The sequence below is a fragment of the Perognathus longimembris genome, chromosome 2, assembly GCF_023159225.1.
Source record: "Perognathus longimembris pacificus isolate PPM17 chromosome 2, ASM2315922v1, whole genome shotgun sequence".
Lineage (NCBI taxonomy): Eukaryota > Metazoa > Chordata > Mammalia > Rodentia > Heteromyidae > Perognathus > Perognathus longimembris.
The window spans coordinates 358,223-377,294 of record NC_063162.1 but is presented as its reverse complement, the minus strand read 5'-3'; the positions used below and the strand labels follow the sequence as shown (position 1 = coordinate 377,294).

The window sequence follows — 19,072 nt, the reverse complement described above, 5'->3', positions numbered from 1 at the left end:
GAATGAACCAAACTGGGCCACTCAAGCGTCAGTTCTGCATTTCCCGGCCCCAGTGGGGAAATCCAGACCCCGCCCCTCCTGTTCCGGCGCCCAGGGCTGTGGTGCGTCAGCACAGGGGAGGAGGCTCGTGGAGGGAAATGACTCTGCCAGGTTTCAGAGGTGGAGACCCTCTCTCTCACTTCCTGGGCCAAGAATGGTGAAGTGGGTACAGACCCAGCGGGACACCTCCCCCGCGGTGCCCAAATCCAATGCAGCGGGCTCCACGGTCTCGGGAAATGGGGAGCGATGGGCAGGGGGCTCCCAGATAGGCAGGCTGCCCGGGCTGATCTTTTGCGGCCAGCCCTATCCCAGCTCTTGAGAGTCCTTCAGGCCAAGCTTCCTGTCTGGCCCTGGTTTTTGCTCATGTCCTTAGGGGAGCTTACAACACCCTCTCACTGTGGCCTGGCTCCCCGCTTCGCTAGGTGGGTCCATTCCCGCGGGGGACCCAGGGTTCTCGGGGCAGTGGCCAAGCCTATTTGCCCTGTGGCCAGGTACCCCACGGTGGCCCAGCTTCCTGGGTGCAGATGTGGGCTGACCTCAGAGCTTCACAATCAACCAACGGGGAGAAGAGAAGCCCTCTCCTCAGCAGGGCTTGGCAGTGTGGCCTCTCTCCTGATGGGACAAGCAGGCAGGAGTGGGCAGGGCTGAGGTCTTGGACTTTATACTGGGGACTGGACTGAGGGTCTAACCTGGGCCACAGAGGCTCTGTCACACAGCTGCCTAACATCAATGTCACTAAGTCAGAAATACAGCACTGGCAGCCCAAGTGCTGGGCATCTCAAGAGGTATCTGCTGCCTGAGGTGTCAGCCCTGGCTGCCTAGTGCTAGGACCCCAGGCTGAGAGAGCCACAGGCACAGGGCTGCTGGGTAAGGAGGACTTTGGTCCACAGAGAACTTTAAAACACTTTACTTCTCTTTTGTGCCCTTATGTTGTAAGTTTGGTGGCAGGAAAGTTTAAGGCAACACATAGCATTCAAATAGCATTACAAATAGCATTCAAGGCAAACAAAAGCATGCACTATTGCTCCTAAGTTAGCCAAACTACTCAACAAATCTGATGTAGGTGACGCCGAATGGACAGGATTTCACTCAAAGAATGGCATCAATGAGTGGGACCATGGTCCCGTACCAAGGCCCCTGGTGATGATGAGTGCCACTCCACCCCCAGGTCAGACCCTTGACCTAGCCTGTGACATGGGACACAGGGAGCTGAGGAGGCTGTATCTGATGAGACAGGAGCTGAGACTCCCCATAAAGCCTGTCCTTCTAGGAGAATGGAGCCACACACAGCTCAGCGGCCACTATAGCAAAGCATATTGCTGCCCTCTAGTGTCTGAAGCAAACATAGCACTGAGGACTTCAGGGAGCCCGGTCCTAAGCCCCAGGCCACATCTCATCCCCACTCTATGGCATCTTGTCATCATTATCTTGTTCAAACCTGTGTTTTTATGTTGACTTTATTTGAAACCCAGAGAAAACTACACACACACAAAAAGAAACAGGTACATTTGGGGAGCCTTCACTCTGATCTGGATGCTTTTAAAACAAAACTCAACACCTTGAGAAAACAAACATACTCAGCCAAGATGGTAACTCAAACCACATTTAAGAGTAATAACAGGTAAAACATGTATTCCAGGAATATTTGATTTACAAATTCTTAGGTCATTTTCACAATAGCACTAGCTGGCCCCAAATACGTCCTCCACATTACTGTCGAGGGGGCCGGAGGGGAGGGAGGGGCTTACTGAGCAGTGACAGCCACTCTGGGGGCCGGTGCTGAAGGCCCCCGCAGGATGGGCACTTGGGGGCTGGCCTTCTGGCTCCTCTCTGCAGACAGCCGCTCCAGGCGCCCTAGACGCTCTGCATAGAAGTCGTTGAAGTCCAGCCTGTGGGTTTGGGAAAGTGAAGCTGAGGCTCATCCTAGAGAAAGCAAGGCTCAGCCCAAGGCGGACGAGATGTACAGGAGACCATCTGCCATGGGGTGACCATGCAGCAGTCCTCTTTCTCCAAAGCAGGTGAGGCTCAATGACAGAGACAACCCATGGCTTCCTCCATTTTCCACCTGCCTCAGCTCAGGTGGCTCCCCCCTGCTCAACACAATATGGGGATGGTGACTTGAAAACCAATGAAACATACAAGCTTGAACACATAATTGACCCCTGGAGGGCACAAGTGGTGATATAGATGCAGCCCTTTCCCCCAGCTTCTGGATGCCAGGACTCCTGTCACCCTGACATTGCCTGATAATGGAGACCTACGGGCGCCCTAAATTTTCTGGTGGGTGGCAGAGGCACCAGATGATCCCAAGTTACAAACAAGTCCTTTCCCCAAGGGCCATGTAGGGCAGCATTCCTTCCTGGCAGAAGCTAGGTCCCCTTTTTTCCTCCCAACCCAATGATGGGCAACTACTGCTCCATCCAAGAAACCCACTACCCCTCTTCCTTCCCCCATGCTCAGCTGACCATCCGACTGTAGAGAATGAAGGTCAGAGTGAAGAAGTCTGGGCCTTGCAGTGGGGAGGGCAGCACTCACCTGGAGATGACGCTGGCCATGCCATGCTCCCAGTCACTGGTGCTGTAGACACTTAGGCGGGCTAGCAGGTCAAGAAGGTGAGTGGAAAAATTCTTGTCGAAGTTGTTGATGGTGGCCTCAAAGCCTGAAGCTAGCTGAGAGGTGTCCACATGCTCCGCCAGGTGCTAAAAACAAAGCCCAGCAAGGTGAGCAGTGCTGCTGCCAGAAAGGCAGGTGTGTTGGTCTCTGTTGAGCCCACATGTGGACACATCTTTTCCCTGCCCTTGTTTTTGAATCAGAGATAGGAGTTCCAGGACATTTTTATATGATGAAAGATGGGAGTTTCATTTAATTCCCAAGACTTCAGCACATGTAGAAATGCTTCAGGCAACTGTCACCATATCTGAAGTTTTTCCAGGCTCAGGGCCTAAACCCCAAAAATGCAGTTCTCTCTTTACATCAGATTATTTGTTAATGCAGTCTTCTTGCCACTTCTCAGCAAGAGGGATGAACCAAGTCTCCTATTTCTCCTGGCTTCAGGCCCCACACGCTCCCATTCTGTCTCCATTCCGTTCCTCAGACATATAGGAAGGGCGCTTGCATACACTGCGTGTGTGTGTGTGTGTCAGTCCTGGGGTTTGAATTTAGGGTCTGAGTGCTGTGCCTGAGCTTCTTTTGCTCAGGCTACCACTTAAGCCATAGCTCCACTTTCAGCTTTTGTGTGTGTGTATGATCAACTGGAGATAAGAGTCTCACAAACTTCCCTGCCTGGACTGGCTTTGGACTGTGAGCCTCTGATCTCAGCCTATTGAGTAGTTAGGATTATAGGCAGGAGCCACCAGCACCCAGCCTGAATCCTGTTTTAGTCAGTGTCTGGCCTGTGATTAGCCTTGCCAACTCCAGAGCACCCAAATCTGTCCCCTACAACACTTGTCTTACAGTTGACTATGCAACACCCTGGAACCCAGATGGCTAAAGAGAGAAGACTCCTCTGGAGGGTTCGGAACCAAATTCAAGAGTCTGCTTTCCATCAAAGAGGTAGCTGTGGGACAAGGGTGGTGAGTGGTTTGTTCTCTTAAGTGGCACTAATGCTGAAGGTATGTCACAGGTGACTAGGAGGAAAAGGACTTAATGGACAAACCCTGAGGCCACACACCTTCCGAATGGGCTCCTTCTGGGGAAGTTCCTCTGCCCGCTCAGCCTCCACTGGTGGCCCCAGCATGGTCCCCAGCTCACTGTCCAATTTCATGCTCTGTGTAAATTTCTAGCAATGAGATCATGAGGAAAGGCTTCTGTTAGTTACAACCACAGCTCTCCGCAGAACACCATGTGCTTGCAGAGGCACCTGACAGACACAGGGGCAGGAGAGCATCTCTGGGAGGTTTCAGGTAAGAGGACCTTAGCTACCCGCATGAAATTCCTGGGCCCACTTTTCACTGTGTTTTCATTGACTTCCCTAAGTTTTCCCATGGTGTTTCCCTGGCAAACTCAACCTAGCTTCTAGGCACCTGAGGGATGGACTCCAGGATGGAGTCCAGAATGGACTCATCAACATGGCTTCTAGGCACCTGCAGGATAGAGTCCAGAAAGCCTTCACTTCCCTGCATAACCTGCTACCACCTATGTTTCCCACCTCGCTTGTCCTAATACCTCCTCAAGTGCTACCTGCAAGGTACCCTACCCCTAACCCTTCTAGCCCAGTGACTCTAGCTGCTCCTTTACCATTCAACACTCATTTTCTGCACAGTGTTTTAAGGTAACCAATTGTAACAAATGCCCAAGGGATACTTAACTGAAATGGGTATTAAATGCAAGGGCTTAAAAGATGCTCAGGTCAGAGAGCAGTACTAGGGATGAAGTGGGAGGAATGAGGCAACCCCTGCCCACACACCCAGTGAAGGAAGGGCCTCAAGAAGTCCCTCTTTTCAGGAAGGAACATACTGGCCACCAAGACCCAGGATCTCTGCAAGAGCAGAGGGGAAGCAGGCTAGAGATGCATGTGATGGCCTGGATGCCTGCACCTGCCTACACCACCACCACCTGCACCTGCCTGTGCTGCCTCCCTGCCCACACTGGCCTGACGTGCCCACACTGCCTCACTTGCCTGTGCTGGCCTCATCTGCCACCGCTAGCCTGTGTCTGCCCAACCTGTGCTCACTCTTACCTGCATGCAGTTGGTGAACATAACACACACAGACATGAGCTTGGAGAAGACCTTCAGCAGCTCAGGGTTGGTCAGCATACAGTCCTTCAAGCAATTGTCCAGGAAGCTTGTGTGGTGGCCAAGGACATCATCAATGTTGGAGGCCTGTGAAGAAAGGGCTGAAACTCAGCACTGTGAAAGTAATCTGAGACTGTTCTCTCAGAAGAATTCACTAAAGACATTCAGTGCATATGGCCTTCATGTCTGCCGTGGTGAACTTCCACTTACACACGAGTTCACAGTGCAAATAGACCTACTGTCTCTGAGGGATACTTATCTGTTTCTCTCCCAACAACTCTCACATCCATCATGATGAAAAGAAGGAGCTGTTTGTAGTGTCTCTCTGAATTAACTCGAGGCAGTGTGTCTTCGTAATGGGCTCCTTCCAGGGGCCCGTCTCAGCCTCCAACTTGGCACGGACTATGGACATGCTCTGGCGGCCTCTGACACATGGACACACATGGCTCTGGAGACTGCTCTGAAGTGTACCCTGGCTAGGAAAGAGCCTTCCAAATACTACCCTCCATGGAGCAAAAACTCACAGATTTCAAGTTTTTCTCAAGGATATGCCAGGTTGGTTCCATCACTTCAAACATCATGTAGTACTGAATATTCTGTACAAAGTTGAGCATGCGCTGGCGTAGAGTGAAAGCGCTGGCAAACCTTAGGGCACAGAGAATTACAGGGAGGTGATGTGGAGTAGGTAACTCTGCACATGCTGGCTGTTTCTGCACTAGCAGAAAACCTCTGGTGGGGAGGTTTTCTGTGTGCAGCTTGGATGCAAGTGTGAACACTGACAGAACTGGAGCTGCAGGGCTGGGGATATGGCCTAGTGGCAAGAGAGCTTGCCTCGTATACATGAGGCGCTGGGTTCAATTCCCCAGCACCACATATACAGAAAATGGCCAGAAGTGGTGCTGTGGCTCAAGTGGCAGAGTGCTAGCCTTGAGCAAAAGGAAGCCAGGGACAGTGCTCAGGCCCTGAGTTCAAGGCCCAGGACTGGCCAAAAAAAAAACTGGAGCTGGAAGATATTCTGCCTGTGGCTGAACAGAATGTCAGGTAAGCGTCCTGGCCAGTACAACTCTCATGTGCAAGAACAGTGCCTTGTGGGGGCACAGACCAGCTCTGCAGTTATTTAAGCCACCCTGGAGGTAGGCGGTCAGTGCCAGGAACCACCAACATAGCAGACTCCGCGTTTTGTGCTTTACTAGGGAAAATTCTCAACTAATTTTTCCATCAACCTTTTCTTCAAACCCCAGCTAATACCAAGACCAGTGTACAAAAGACCTCTTAGCAGAGAAGTTGCCACATACCACTGTATCCTCAGGAAGAGGGAAGGAACAAAAGCTTTTGTCCTCATAAGGGGCTTTGTCCTGCAGACAGACCCAGGCAGTCAGCGTCACCTTGCCCCAGGTCTAAGGATGGAGCCAGTGCCCGTCCGTCAGCCATGGTGCAATGATGCCACATTGTCAAGTCATGAAAATGGATGCATCACAGTATTAAGCTACCAAGGTGACTTACAAATCCGTTTTGCAAAAATCACCCTTCTCAGAGGGATGGGGAAAACACGTAAGACATACGTACCACTTTGCTGAGTGCAGTGTGTGTTGCTTGGCAGTCTTGTTGCTGATCCAGACACTGCAAAGCTGCCTCTCCACATGCTTACAATAGAACATGTGCCGGAAGAGCATCTGATAGCGAGTGAGTGCCTTCCTGCAAAGAAGGATGTGTCAGACACATGAGAGAAGTTGTCAATGCTCCTGATAGTTTACAGGGTGACCCGACTGTTGGGGTTCAGCTTTGGCCTTGAGGGGGAAGGGCAATGGAGAGTGCGCCCGAGACGCCGCCCTTCCCCCAGCCCTGGGGGAATGTGGAAGCAGGCTACAATTCTCTGGGTCCGGAACCAGAAGAACTGGCTTCGCGAACAGCCCCCCAACTTTCTCGCCAGCCCATGTGCCCCCCATTCTCGCGGGCTTTCCCCCTGGGGTGGTGCTAAGCCAAGTGACGTTAGCTCATGAGGGGGGTCCTATGACAAGCTCGCCAACCTATTGCCAGCTCTTTGGTCGATCACCTCTTTTCTCCTCACCCCCTGCTATATCAACTGCTAGCCACTCCCTTATTAAATCAGATTTGCTCTTGAAGCATCTCCGAGATCTGGCTTTTTTCAAGGGTAAGGAGGGAGGTAAAGCGATCTCGTATGGCCGCGTGCACCTGAGGTCTTTCCTGAGCCCCCCCACTCCACTCTGGCCTTACCTGCGGGTCGGGTGACCAGGGGAGAGGGTGAGAAAGGGAGCAATTAGAGTAGAGCCTGACCCCCCGTGCCAGGGGAGGCGACCCGAGCCCGGCACCCGACAACAAGAACACCTCCACACCTGATGCAGGGTGCATCTGTCCCACAGACCTGAACACCTGTCCAGAAATGGGCTCTGGGTGGCCCAGGGCTCACCTGTTGATAATCAGTGACAGGGGCCACTTAACCATGTAGTCAAAGGAGAAGGCCTCCAGGCCACTCAGTGTGAGCTCTGTGGGGTCAGCGTGGGTCATTGCCTTCTCCTGCTTGGTCTCGATGGCCAGAACCCGCAAAAGCTGAGTGATGAGGTCATGAGGCATCAGGTCAATCTTGGGGGAGAAGAAAATAAAGTGTCCAATTTTTAGAGGAAAAGGCCAAAGTCATTCCTAACCTGTACGTAGCCTTCCATTGTGGGTTGGAAAAGCAAGGAAGTTTCTGGAATACTGAGACCATATGCATTTTTTTTTTTAAAGAGTCTGGGAATGGAACCAAGGTCTTGTGCATACTCAGCAAGTGTCCTACCACTAAGCTACATCCTCAGCTAAATACTGACTCTTAAGTATTACAGGCCAGCTTAAAAATTCAAATACCTAAAACTAAGTAGGAACTCAAAAGTTAGGCTGGGAGTGTGGTAGCTGTGGTAGGACATTTGCCTAGCATGTGTAAAACCAGCACTCAATCCCCGGCACAATCCCTGGAGTGGGAGAGGGAGTAATTATACTATCTCCCACTAAAATGGAAGAGGAAAACACAGTTGCCTTTTAAATGCCCCCTCCTGCTATAAATGATATGAGAAGCCTCAGGCAGAGCCAGATAAACTGAATCTGTTAGGACTGAAACCATTCTTCCAGAATAAGTACGGCACATAGGTGGGCAGGATAGACTAGAAGCTGGAGTTCTAACTAGAGGGAAGGGATTGGTCTGAGAATGAGAATGAAACAGGGTTCAAATAATGTTTGCAAGTTTTCAAGTAATGTTGCAAGAGCCATGAAAACTGTTTAAATTGTATTAGGGGAAAGGGAAAAGAGAGGCATGTAGAGAGGGAGATTGGAATATATTGTAAACATGGTGGAAACATAACAGTGAAATCCCTCTATAATACAAATATAAGCTAATTAACAACAAAAAAAAAGAAGTCAGAATTCTCAATGACATCAACTAGCAGGAAACAGATCCGTGACCAGTCTTCAATAAAAAACAGCTCAATGTCCACCAAACACCAAAGAGCTCACATTGTTCCCAAGCTCTCCCAAGACTGGAGAGGAGGGACACATCCACGTGTATTCTGCAAGGCCAGCCTAACCTGTCATGGGACCAGCCAAGACACTGGTGAGACTACAGACCAGCAACCTTCATGACACCTGATGCAAACCCCACAGAAGATGCTTCAAACAAGCAGGTTCGGGAATGAGGAAAAACACACACCACAATTCCTTGGCTCTGTAGTCAGCTCTGGCTTGGGCTAGGCCCTATTTGTGCTCACTTCCAGTGTCTCAGAAGTGGGATGCTGTGCTTAGAAACGGCACTCACTTTGAGGTCATCTTTGAAGGGGTCAGTGTTGGCGGTACTCATGCGCAAGGCCAACTCCAGCAGAGCCTCCAGGCGTGTGGGTGTGATGTCCTCCACTGGCTTCCTGAGCTCCTCCTCGGTGAGGTCCATGAAGTGCACAAAGAAGTCCCCCTGGTCCATCAGGAAGTAGCGCTTGATGGACCTGCACAGGGTGAGGGCGCTGAGCACACTGCACAGGGAGGGATGCTAAGCACACTGCACAGGGAGGGCCACTGAGCACACTGCAAAGGGTGAGGGCATTGAGCACACTGCACAGGGAGGGGCACTGAGCACACTGCACAGGGTGAGGGCATTGAGCACACTGCACAGGGAGGGGGCACTGAGTACACTGTACAGAGTGAGGGCACTGAGCACACTGCACAGAGTGAGGGCTCTGAGCACACTGCACAGGGAGGGATGCTAAGCACACTGCACAGGGTGAGGGCATTGAGCACACTGCACAGGGTGAGGGCATTGAGCACACTGCACAGGGAGGGGCACTGAGCACACTGCACAGGATGAGGGCATTGAGCACACTGCACAGGGAGGGGGCACTGAGTACACTGTACAGAGTGAGGGCGCTGAGCACACTGCACAGAGTGAGGGCTCTGAGCACACTGTACAGAGTGAGGGCGCTGAGCACACTGCACAGGGTGAGGGTGCTGAGCACACTGCACGGGGTGAGGGCGCTGAGCACACTGCACAGAGTGAGGGCTCTGAGTACACTGCACAGGGTGAGGGCGCTGAGCACACTGCACAGGGAGGGCTGCTGAGCACACTGCAAAGGGAGGGGGCACTGAGTACACTGCACAGAGGGCGCTGAGCACGGTGCACAGGGTGAGGGCTCTGAGCACACTGCACAGGGTGAGGGCGCTGAGCACACTGCACAGGGAGGGCCGCTGAGCACACTGCACAGGGAGGGGGCACTGAGTACACTGTACAGAGGGCTCTGAGCACACTGCACAGGGTGAGGGCATTGAGCACACTGCACAGGGTGAGGGCATTGAGCACACTGCACAGGGAGGGGCACTGAGCACACTGCACAGGGTGAGGGCATTGAGCACACTGCACAGGGAGGGGGCACTGAGTACACTGTACAGAGTGAGGGCGCTGAGCACACTGCACAGAGTGAGGGCTCTGAGTACACTGCACAGGGTGAGGGCGCTGAGCACACTGCACAGGGAGGGCTGCTGAGCACACTGCAAAGGGAGGGGGCACTGAGTACACTGCACAGAGGGCGCTGAGCACGGTGCACAGGGTGAGGGCTCTGAGCACACTGCACAGGGTGAGGGCGCTGAGCACACTGTACAGAGTGAGGGCGCTGAGCACACTGCACAGGGAGGGCCGCTGAGCACACTGCACAGGGAGGGGGCACTGAGTACACTGTACAGAGGGCTCTGAGCACACTGCACAGGGTGAGGGCATTGAGCACACTGCACAGGGAGGGGCACTGAGCACACTGCACAGGGTGAGGGCATTGAGCACACTGCACAGGGAGGGGGCACTGAGTACACTGTACAGAGTGAGGGCGCTGAGCACACTGCACAGAGTGAGGGCTCTGAGTACACTGCACAGGGTGAGGGCGCTGAGCACACTGCACAGGGAGGGCTGCTGAGCACACTGCAAAGGGAGGGGGCACTGAGTACACTGCACAGAGGGCGCTGAGCACGGTGCACAGGGTGAGGGCTCTGAGCACACTGCACAGGGTGAGGGCGCTGAGCACACTGCACAGGGTGAGGGCGCTGAGCACACTGTACAGAGTGAGGGCGCTGAGCACACTGCACAGGGTGAGGGTGCTGAGCACACTGCACGGGGTGAGGGCGCTGAGCACACTGCACAGAGTGAGGGCTCTGAGTACACTGCACAGGGTGAGGGCGCTGAGCACACTGCACAGGGAGGGCTGCTGAGCACACTGCAAAGGGAGGGGGCACTGAGTACACTGTACAGAGGGCTCTGAGCACACTGCACAGGGTGAGGGCATTGAGCACACTGCACAGGGTGAGGGCATTGAGCACACTGCACAGGGAGGGGCACTGAGCACACTGCACAGGGTGAGGGCATTGAGCACACTGCACAGGGAGGGGGCACTGAGTACACTGTACAGAGTGAGGGCGCTGAGCACACTGCACAGAGTGAGGGCTCTGAGTACACTGCACAGGGTGAGGGCGCTGAGCACACTGCACAGGGAGGGCTGCTGAGCACACTGCAAAGGGAGGGGGCACTGAGTACACTGCACAGAGGGCGCTGAGCACGGTGCACAGGGTGAGGGCTCTGAGCACACTGCACAGGGTGAGGGCGCTGAGCACACTGTACAGAGTGAGGGCGCTGAGCACACTGCACAGGGAGGGCCGCTGAGCACACTGCACAGGGAGGGGGCACTGAGTACACTGTACAGAGGGCTCTGAGCACACTGCACAGGGTGAGGGCATTGAGCACACTGCACAGGGTGAGGGCATTGAGCACACTGCACAGGGAGGGGCACTGAGCACACTGCACAGGGTGAGGGCATTGAGCACACTGCACAGGGAGGGGGCACTGAGTACACTGTACAGAGTGAGGGCGCTGAGCACACTGCACAGAGTGAGGGCTCTGAGTACACTGCACAGGGTGAGGGCGCTGAGCACACTGCACAGGGAGGGCTGCTGAGCACACTGCAAAGGGAGGGGGCACTGAGTACACTGCACAGAGGGCGCTGAGCACGGTGCACAGGGTGAGGGCTCTGAGCACACTGCACAGGGTGAGGGCGCTGAGCACACTGTACAGAGTGAGGGCGCTGAGCACACTGCACAGGGAGGGCCGCTGAGCACACTGCACAGGGAGGGGGCACTGAGTACACTGTACAGAGGGCTCTGAGCACACTGCACAGGGTGAGGGCATTGAGCACACTGCACAGGGTGAGGGCATTGAGCACACTGCACAGGGAGGGGCACTGAGCACACTGCACAGGGTGAGGGCATTGAGCACACTGCACAGGGAGGGGGCACTGAGTACACTGTACAGAGTGAGGGCGCTGAGCACACTGCACAGAGTGAGGGCTCTGAGCACACTGTACAGAGTGAGGGCGCTGAGCACACTGCACAGGGTGAGGGTGCTGAGCACACTGCACGGGGTGAGGGCGCTGAGCACACTGCACAGAGTGAGGGCTCTGAGTACACTGCACAGGGTGAGGGCGCTGAGCACACTGCACAGGGAGGGCTGCTGAGCACACTGCAAAGGGAGGGGGCACTGAGTACACTGCACAGAGGGCGCTGAGCACGGTGCACAGGGTGAGGGCTCTGAGCACACTGCACAGGGTGAGGGCGCTGAGCACACTGCACAGGGAGGGCCGCTGAGCACACTGCACAGGGAGGGGGCACTGAGTACACTGTACAGAGGGCTCTGAGCACACTGCACAGGGTGAGGGCATTGAGCACACTGCACAGGGTGAGGGCATTGAGCACACTGCACAGGGAGGGGCACTGAGCACACTGCACAGGGTGAGGGCATTGAGCACACTGCACAGGGAGGGGGCACTGAGTACACTGTACAGAGTGAGGGCGCTGAGCACACTGCACAGAGTGAGGGCTCTGAGTACACTGCACAGGGTGAGGGCGCTGAGCACACTGCACAGGGAGGGCTGCTGAGCACACTGCAAAGGGAGGGGGCACTGAGTACACTGCACAGAGGGCGCTGAGCACGGTGCACAGGGTGAGGGCTCTGAGCACACTGCACAGGGTGAGGGCGCTGAGCACACTGTACAGAGTGAGGGCGCTGAGCACACTGCACAGGGAGGGCCGCTGAGCACACTGCACAGGGAGGGGGCACTGAGTACACTGTACAGAGGGCTCTGAGCACACTGCACAGGGTGAGGGCATTGAGCACACTGCACAGGGAGGGGCACTGAGCACACTGCACAGGGTGAGGGCATTGAGCACACTGCACAGGGAGGGGCACTGAGCACACTGCACAGGGTGAGGGCATTGAGCACACTGCACAGGGAGGGGGCACTGAGTACACTGCACAGGGTGAGGGCGCTGAGCACACTGCACAGGGAGGGCTGCTGAGCACACTGCAAAGGGAGGGGGCACTGAGTACACTGCACAGAGGGCGCTGAGCACGGTGCACAGGGTGAGGGCTCTGAGCACACTGCACAGGGTGAGGGCGCTGAGCACACTGTACAGAGTGAGGGCGCTGAGCACACTGCACAGGGTGAGGGTGCTGAGCACACTGCACGGGGTGAGGGCGCTGAGCACACTGCACAGAGTGAGGGCTCTGAGTACACTGCACAGGGTGAGGGCGCTGAGCACACTGCACAGGGAGGGCCGCTGAGCACACTGCACAGGGAGGGGGCACTGAGTACACTGTACAGAGGGCTCTGAGCACACTGCACAGGGTGAGGGCATTGAGCACACTGCACAGGGTGAGGGCATTGAGCACACTGCACAGGGAGGGGCACTGAGCACACTGCACAGGGTGAGGGCATTGAGCACACTGCACAGGGAGGGGGCACTGAGTACACTGTACAGAGTGAGGGCGCTGAGCACACTGCACAGAGTGAGGGCTCTGAGTACACTGCACAGGGTGAGGGCGCTGAGCACACTGCACAGGGAGGGCTGCTGAGCACACTGCAAAGGGAGGGGGCACTGAGTACACTGCACAGAGGGCGCTGAGCACGGTGCACAGGGTGAGGGCTCTGAGCACACTGCACAGGGTGAGGGCGCTGAGCACACTGTACAGAGTGAGGGCGCTGAGCACACTGCACAGGGAGGGCCGCTGAGCACACTGCACAGGGAGGGGGCACTGAGTACACTGTACAGAGGGCTCTGAGCACACTGCACAGGGTGAGGGCATTGAGCACACTGCACAGGGTGAGGGCATTGAGCACACTGCACAGGGAGGGGCACTGAGCACACTGCACAGGGTGAGGGCATTGAGCACACTGCACAGGGAGGGGGCACTGAGTACACTGTACAGAGTGAGGGCGCTGAGCACACTGCACAGAGTGAGGGCTCTGAGTACACTGCACAGGGTGAGGGCGCTGAGCACACTGCACAGGGAGGGCTGCTGAGCACACTGCAAAGGGAGGGGGCACTGAGTACACTGCACAGAGGGCGCTGAGCACGGTGCACAGGGTGAGGGCTCTGAGCACACTGCACAGGGTGAGGGCGCTGAGCACACTGTACAGAGTGAGGGCGCTGAGCACACTGCACAGGGAGGGCCGCTGAGCACACTGCACAGGGAGGGGGCACTGAGTACACTGTACAGAGGGCTCTGAGCACACTGCACAGGGTGAGGGCATTGAGCACACTGCACAGGGTGAGGGCATTGAGCACACTGCACAGGGAGGGGCCACTGAGTACACTGTACAGGGAGGGATGCTAAGCACACTGCACAGGGTGAGGGCATTGAGCACACTGCAAAGGGTGGGGGCACTGAGCACACTGCACAGGGTGAGGGCATTGAGCACACTGCACAGGGAGGGGGCACTGAGTACACTGTACAGAGTGAGGGCACTGAGCACACTGCACAGGGTGAGGGCGCTGAGCACACTGCACAGGGAGGGATGCTAAGCACACTGCACAGGGTGAGGGCATTGAGCACACTGCAAAGGGTGAGGGCACTGAGCACACTGCACAGGGAGGGGGCACTGAGTACACTGTACAGAGGGCGCTGAGCACACTGCACAGGGAGGGGGCACTGAGTACACTGTACAGAGGGCGCTGAGCACGGTGCACAGGGTGAGGGCTCTGAGCACACTGCACAGGGTGAGGGCGCTGAGCACACTGCACAGGGAGGGCCGCTGAGCACACTGCACAGGGAGGGGGCACTGAGTACACTGTACAGAGGGCGCTGAGCACACTGCACAGGGAGGGGGCACTGAGTACACTGTACAGAGGGCGCTGAGCACACTGCAAAGGGAGGGGGCACTGAGTACACTGCACAGAGGGCGCTGAGCACGGTGCACAGGGTGAGGGCACCAAGCATGGAGCACAGGGTGAGGGTGCTGAGCACACTGCACAGGGTGGCGGTGCTGAGCATGGTGCACAGGGTGGGGGCGCTGAGCACGGTGCACAGGGAGGGGGCGCTGAGTACACTGTCTGCACACAGGCTTTCCACAACCACCACAAAAGAGAGGGCTTGAGTAATTCTCTGAGTGGTGGACACAGTACCACCACTCAGGCTGTCACAAACAAGTTACTGCTAGCACCTCGGACACAGTCCATCTCACACCCTTCACAGGGCCCATGGTACCTCAAGCTAGACTGCCTGGCAGCTTGCCCACCTTCACAAAGACAAAAGAGGATTGCTAAAAGAAACACTCCAATCTGTCCCCATGATCACAGATTCTACGCATGCAGAGAAGTGAGCAGTACCCATGATAAGTGAGTGAAGAACTACCTCAAGTGTGCCACCAGCTCCTTCTCCTCCATCAGGAAGTCCAGCAGCACCTTGCTGGCATAGTTGAACGCCTTCTCGATCTGCTCAACATACACTCGCTCCTGGAGTGTGTAGATGATCTCTTTGGCTACTGGGCAGGTAACATCACGGCCACACTCTCTGACCACATTTAGGTATTTTCCTGACACAGAAGGATGGCAGGTATCAAGTGTCACTTTGAATCTCAGGCTGGAGTCTCACAATCCCTGCCAAATACTGGGTAGTGAGCTAGCCATGACACAGCCTGTACTTGCTTGGTCCCAGGCAAAGGCATACTGCCCAAAAGGATTGAGCAGCAATTGTGGGGACCTGCAGTGGCTCTTCATGTTTTCATTTTCCCAATCTAGTGCACAGGGATGATTTCAAAAAGGCCTGATGGGAAGCAGGTTGCTAAATCATCTTCTGCTCTTTTACTCTAGCTCAGTTCTCACAATTAATAGAACAAGGCCCTGAGGGATTCACCCAACATTTCAATCAAATCCTAACCTGTGTGATGTGACTAAAAAATGCAGTTGACCCAGCAGGCATGGGTTCCTGGCAGATTTTCCTGCAGTGATACAGTTTTCAAAGATAGAACCTTCTAGTCAAATGACAGAATGAAGCCAGGTACCACTCACTGAGCTATGTACCACTGAGCCATGGGAAGTAGAGTGGTCATTACCCTGATAATAAAGTCACCCATGGCCACAGGGGCTGGAAGGATACAAACTCTCCAAGCTGCAATCACCTGTGCTGAGGATCTTGCCCGCCACCTTCTGCAGGAAGGAGGGGATCTGCTGAGGCACCACAGTGTACCGCTGGTCCCAGTACTTGTCGTTGTAGTCCTCCTGGATCTTCTCCTTCCGCAGCTCATGCTCCTCGACCATGAACTCACTGGAAGTCAGAGAGAGCATCTCAGGCCACCAGGGCATCAGCACAGCTGTCAGCATGGAAGCTGGCTAGATGCATGCTTCCAGAAGTGCTTTACTAAGGCAGGCATGACTCACTACTTCTCAACTGTGAGTTAAAATAAATCTAACTTCGCTTTAGAGTGAGAGTCTAATGTGTTCATAACTAGATGGTACAATCCTTGCTACACAGGCTGTCACCAACAGGACCAGACATCATTCTATGGAGTGTCATATTGGTTAGGTATAGCGGATCCTGCATGTAATCTCCTCTACTTAAAAGGCAATCATAGCTGCTTGTCAATGGCTTACACCTGTAATCCTAACTACACAGGAGGCTGGGAGCTGAGGATCATGGTTCAAAGCTAGGCAGGAAAGTCTGTGAGACTCTAATCTCCACTTAACCACCAAAAATGCCAAAGTAGATCTGTAGCTCAAGGGGTGAAGCACCAGCCTTCTGAGCAAAAAAAAGCTCAGGGACAGCACCTAGGCCCTCAGTTCAAGACCCAGGACCAACATTCAAAAAAAAAAAAAAAAAGCAATCAAGAAGATCACAGTCAAGGCAAAACAAAAGACTATCTTAAAAAATAAGTGAATAAAAAGCTAGATATAGTAGCACATGTCACATACCTACCATCCTACTTACTTAGGTGGTAAGGTGGAGAATTGGTAAGATCAAAGTTCAAGGCCAGATTGGGCAAAAAGTTAACAAAACAAGCTGGGCACAAACCTGTTATCCTGGATAGACAAAGATAAAAAAGAGTATGGCCCAAGATAAAACCCATGGGACCCTACTTAAAAAAAGCAAAAAGGGTATGGCTCAAGTGGCCAGAGCATTGTCTAACAAGCATAAGTTCAAACCCCAGTACTGCCAAAGAAAACTAACTGTGTTTGTATAACACGTCAGCAAGTTCCTTGTTAGGCTCACCACATTAGATTCTATCATTATTGGTCCCTCAGTAAAGAACCACAGGTGCAGCCTGCAGCAGAATACATGAGACAGCAGGTGCCACCCCAGCAACAAGAGAGAAATAACACTATATCATACTTTCAGTGATTTGAACAGGCATATCTCAATAGAACAGTTTTGGTGAGCTAATCATTTAGTTTCATGTGTCAAGGCACATCATGCCAAGGTGGTGCCCATGGAGTCAGTACATCAGGAAGGGTGTCTCACATTAGGAGGCTGAAGGTATCATCACTAGCAAGTCCTTATGGTCTTCACCAAAAATACAAAGCCCCTGAAAGGCAGTCAAGCAACTGATGATTCTCTCTTTCCTGGTTCACAGCTGACTGCTATGTGAGACATGTGCTTGATGTGTTCCATGTCAGAGCCCAGAATCTTCCAGAAAGAACAGGTGGCAATCGGGGACTGGAGCCAACCCAGGGCAGATTGTTTTATAAATTGTTATAATTTGTACTATTCATATTCCAAGATGTCTGGTGAAGCAAACGCTTCCAAGGAAAAGTCTACTCCACTAAAAAGAAACTCAGAAAGAAAAGTTGATGAGAAAGTAGCCTTGAAGAAAGAGTAGAAGAAGCAATGCAAAAAGAAATAAAATTAATCCAAAGCATCTATCTCCTGGAGGGCAAGCAAAATGTACTAATCTAAAACAGATAAAAATAGCATCCAGAAGGAGAAAATTCTGGCAACCTCTTTCAAAGAGTACCAAACAGCATTTGAAAGTTAAGCTGGAATCAGTGTTGTTAACAACTTTAGGCCAGGCTAAAAAAATAAACAACAAATTGAACAAATCCAATATCATCTCAACTTCTTACATGAAAGTTTGCTACAGCAATGTGAAACCCTGAAAGCACCTCGAAAAAGAAAGCTGAGTTGTGTAAGTGATGTTTCCAATCTCCTGAAGATGGAGAAGGCCCAGGAAAACGCTAATGAAGCAGGTCTGGTGTCATTGCAGGAAGAAATAAATAAAACTGTGGGAGCCATAGTCAATGGAGGAGAATATTGTAAGCATGAAAAGCAAAGTTCAAAAGCTAGCACATGATGTAGAAAAAGAGGAGGGGATAATACAAAAGGTACTTCAGTTAGGAAGCAAAGGGCTACAATCTCTTCCAAAACTTTGTCAGGAAAGTCTGAGAGCACCCACACTTCACGAAGAAATTTTGACAAGGATTCCAAACCAGAATGCTCTTTTGAAGGACTTGAATGTTCTTCACAGTTCATCCCAGGTGCAGAACATGACAGCATTCATCAAAGAAGCCTATGAGAAACTAGATTCCTCTTAAAGTGTCTTTGTTTTCCTATTGTTTCATGTTAATTTGAATTTATAGAATTATAACCTTTGATATTACAAGCCTGTTGCTTGTGCAGGAGTTCTTAACCTGTAATATGCACTGCAAAGTTAGCCTTGGTAGGGCTATCACTAGCATCTAAGGGTCCTTGAAACTGTGTTTATAGGAGTTGCTAAATCTTGCAGTTATTTGCCCAAAACTATGAAGTAAGGATAACCCATGATTTTATAATTTAGAGTGACTTCTGAGTTCATTAAATGGTTAGCCCAGAGGAGCTGCTAAAAAAAAGAACCGGTGGCAAGCATCCAGACTCCCACAGGGGCCTACCTGTATGGGTCATGGATGATACCCCTGTATATCCACTTCTCCAGGACCTCAAAGTAGGGTACGCTGGCTGCCTTGGTCAGGTACAAGCAGAGCTCCTGTGCCTGGCTGTCCCCCGTATAGTTGAAGCTCCTGTCATGGAGAAGGCTCAGCGTTGACCCGCCCACACACTCACCTTTATCCACGGAGGTGGCTGTAGGGAGAAATGGGAGGCTTACTGTCAGGATGTCCACATGCTCCTCCAGTAGGTAGCCTCTTGGCTCACCTGACCTCCTTATTGGACAGGAACTTCTGTGACATGCTCAATTATAAAACTAGCTGGTAACTAAGCTTACCAAGAAAGGCTGGCATAGTGACCACACCTGCACTCCTAGCACCCAGGAAGTTAAGGCAAGAGGAGTTTGAGGTTACATATTAAAAAAACAAACAACAAAAAAGTGAAAAAAGGGAAGGAAAAAAACAGACCCTTTCCCCTACAAATTACTTAAAAAAAAAAAAGTAGCTTTGTCTTATGATCCTGCTATCAGAGTAAGATACAAGTGCCCAGCTCAGTCTAGGTGGTCCTCATGCACTTCGGCCAAGAGCCTTACCAACTAT

At 53.0% G+C, this 19,072-nt stretch overlaps 1 protein-coding gene across 4 annotated transcripts in view; it reads right to left on the bottom strand.

Moving 5' to 3' along the window:
- Positions 1–1,628: 1,628 nt before the first annotated feature.
- The window catches only part of Tubgcp2 (tubulin gamma complex associated protein 2), a 28,584-nt gene continuing 11,140 nt past the window's right edge, over positions 1,629–19,072 (bottom strand). For all 4 annotated transcript variants that reach the window (XM_048337995.1, XM_048337997.1, XM_048337994.1 and 1 more), the window contains exons 8-18: positions 18,479–18,668; positions 15,739–15,884; positions 14,973–15,153; positions 8,577–8,757; positions 7,203–7,375; positions 6,341–6,469; positions 5,299–5,419; positions 4,718–4,861; positions 3,710–3,817; positions 2,575–2,738; positions 1,629–1,928 (exon numbers count right to left, since the gene is read on the bottom strand). In XM_048337995.1, coding sequence (XP_048193952.1) covers positions 1,784–1,928; positions 2,575–2,738; positions 3,710–3,817; positions 4,718–4,861; positions 5,299–5,419; positions 6,341–6,469; positions 7,203–7,375; positions 8,577–8,757; positions 14,973–15,153; positions 15,739–15,884; positions 18,479–18,668 — 1,682 coding nt within the window. In that variant the 3' untranslated portion in view covers positions 1,629–1,783. The remainder of the gene's footprint in view (positions 1,929–2,574; positions 2,739–3,709; positions 3,818–4,717; positions 4,862–5,298; positions 5,420–6,340; positions 6,470–7,202; positions 7,376–8,576; positions 8,758–14,972; positions 15,154–15,738; positions 15,885–18,478; positions 18,669–19,072) is intronic.